Source organism: Parus major, unplaced genomic scaffold, assembly GCF_001522545.3.
Source record: "Parus major isolate Abel unplaced genomic scaffold, Parus_major1.1 Scaffold792, whole genome shotgun sequence".
Lineage (NCBI taxonomy): Eukaryota > Metazoa > Chordata > Aves > Passeriformes > Paridae > Parus > Parus major.
The window spans coordinates 1-1,147 of record NW_015379671.1 but is presented as its reverse complement, the minus strand read 5'-3'; the positions used below and the strand labels follow the sequence as shown (position 1 = coordinate 1,147).

General features: G+C 37.1%; 1 protein-coding gene across 1 annotated transcript in view; it reads left to right on the top strand.

Moving 5' to 3' along the window:
• The window catches only part of CDC37 (cell division cycle 37, HSP90 cochaperone), a 2,010-nt gene extending 1,354 nt beyond the window's left edge, over positions 1–656 (top strand). The window contains exon 2 of the mRNA XM_015616804.3: positions 330–656. Within this exon, the coding sequence (XP_015472290.1) occupies positions 330–641 (312 nt within the window). The 3' untranslated portion in view covers positions 642–656. The remainder of the gene's footprint in view (positions 1–329) is intronic.
• The last annotated feature ends 491 nt before the right edge of the window (positions 657–1,147 follow it).

Here is a 1,147-nt window from a genome sequence, read left to right as displayed (position 1 = left end):
TTGGGAAACACCAAAATCCCAAATTTCCTATAAAATGAGTAAAATAAAACCCCAAATTGGGATTTTTTATCCTTCAGGATCCTCTAAATGAGGCAGAAAACTTTTGGGAAACACCAAAATCCCAAATTTCCTATAAAATGAGTAAAATAAAACCCCGAAATTGGAATTTTTTATCCTTCAGGATCCTCTAAATGAGGAAAAAACTTTTGGGAAACACCAAAATCCCAAATTCCCTATACAAACAGCAAAATAAAAACCCCAAATTAGGATATTTTGGCTTTTCCAACTTGGATTTTTCATTTCTTTTCCCATTTTTTCCCCCCTTTCAGGCTCGAGTGGAGAGGATGGAGCAATTCCAGAAGGAAAAGGAGGAATTGGATAAAGGATGCAGGGAATGCAAGAGGAAAATCGCGGAATGCCAGAAGAAAATGAAGGAATTGGAATTGGCAGAGCCCGAGAGAGGGAAGGGGGAGCTGGAAAAGCTCCAGGCTGAGGCTCAGCAGCTGAAAAATGAGGAGAAAAGTTGGGAGAATAAATTGGAGGAGCTGAGGAAGAAGGAGAAGAACATGCCCTGGAATGTGGATACGCTCAGCAAGGATGGCTTTAGTAAGGTGGGCTTGGTCTTTCCTGAAATTCCCTGAATTTCCCTAAAAATCTTCCAAAAAAGTCCCAAAAAATTCCCTAAAAAGTCCCTAAGAATTCCCTAAAAATCCCCCCAAAAAATCCCCAAAAAATCCCCCAAAATTCCCTAAAAAATAAAAAAAAATCCCTAAAAATCTTCCAAAAATTCCCTAAAAAATCACCCAAAAAATCCCTAAAAAGTCCCTAAAAATCCCCCCAAAAATTCCCTAAAAAGTCCCTAAGAATTCCTTAAGAATTCCCTAAAAATCCTCCAAAGATTCCCTAAAAAGTCCCTAAAAATTCCCTAAAAATCCTCCAAAAATCGTGAAAAAATTCCCTAAAAAGTCCCTAAAAATCTTCCAAAAATTCCCTAAAAATCCTCCAAAAATTCCCTAAAAATCCTCCAAAAATTCCCTAAAGAATCCCCCAAAAAATCCCCTAAAAATCCCAAAAAATTCCCTTAAAAAATCCCTAAAAATCCCAAAAAATCCCTCAAAAAATCCCCAAAAATTCCCTAAAAATTCCC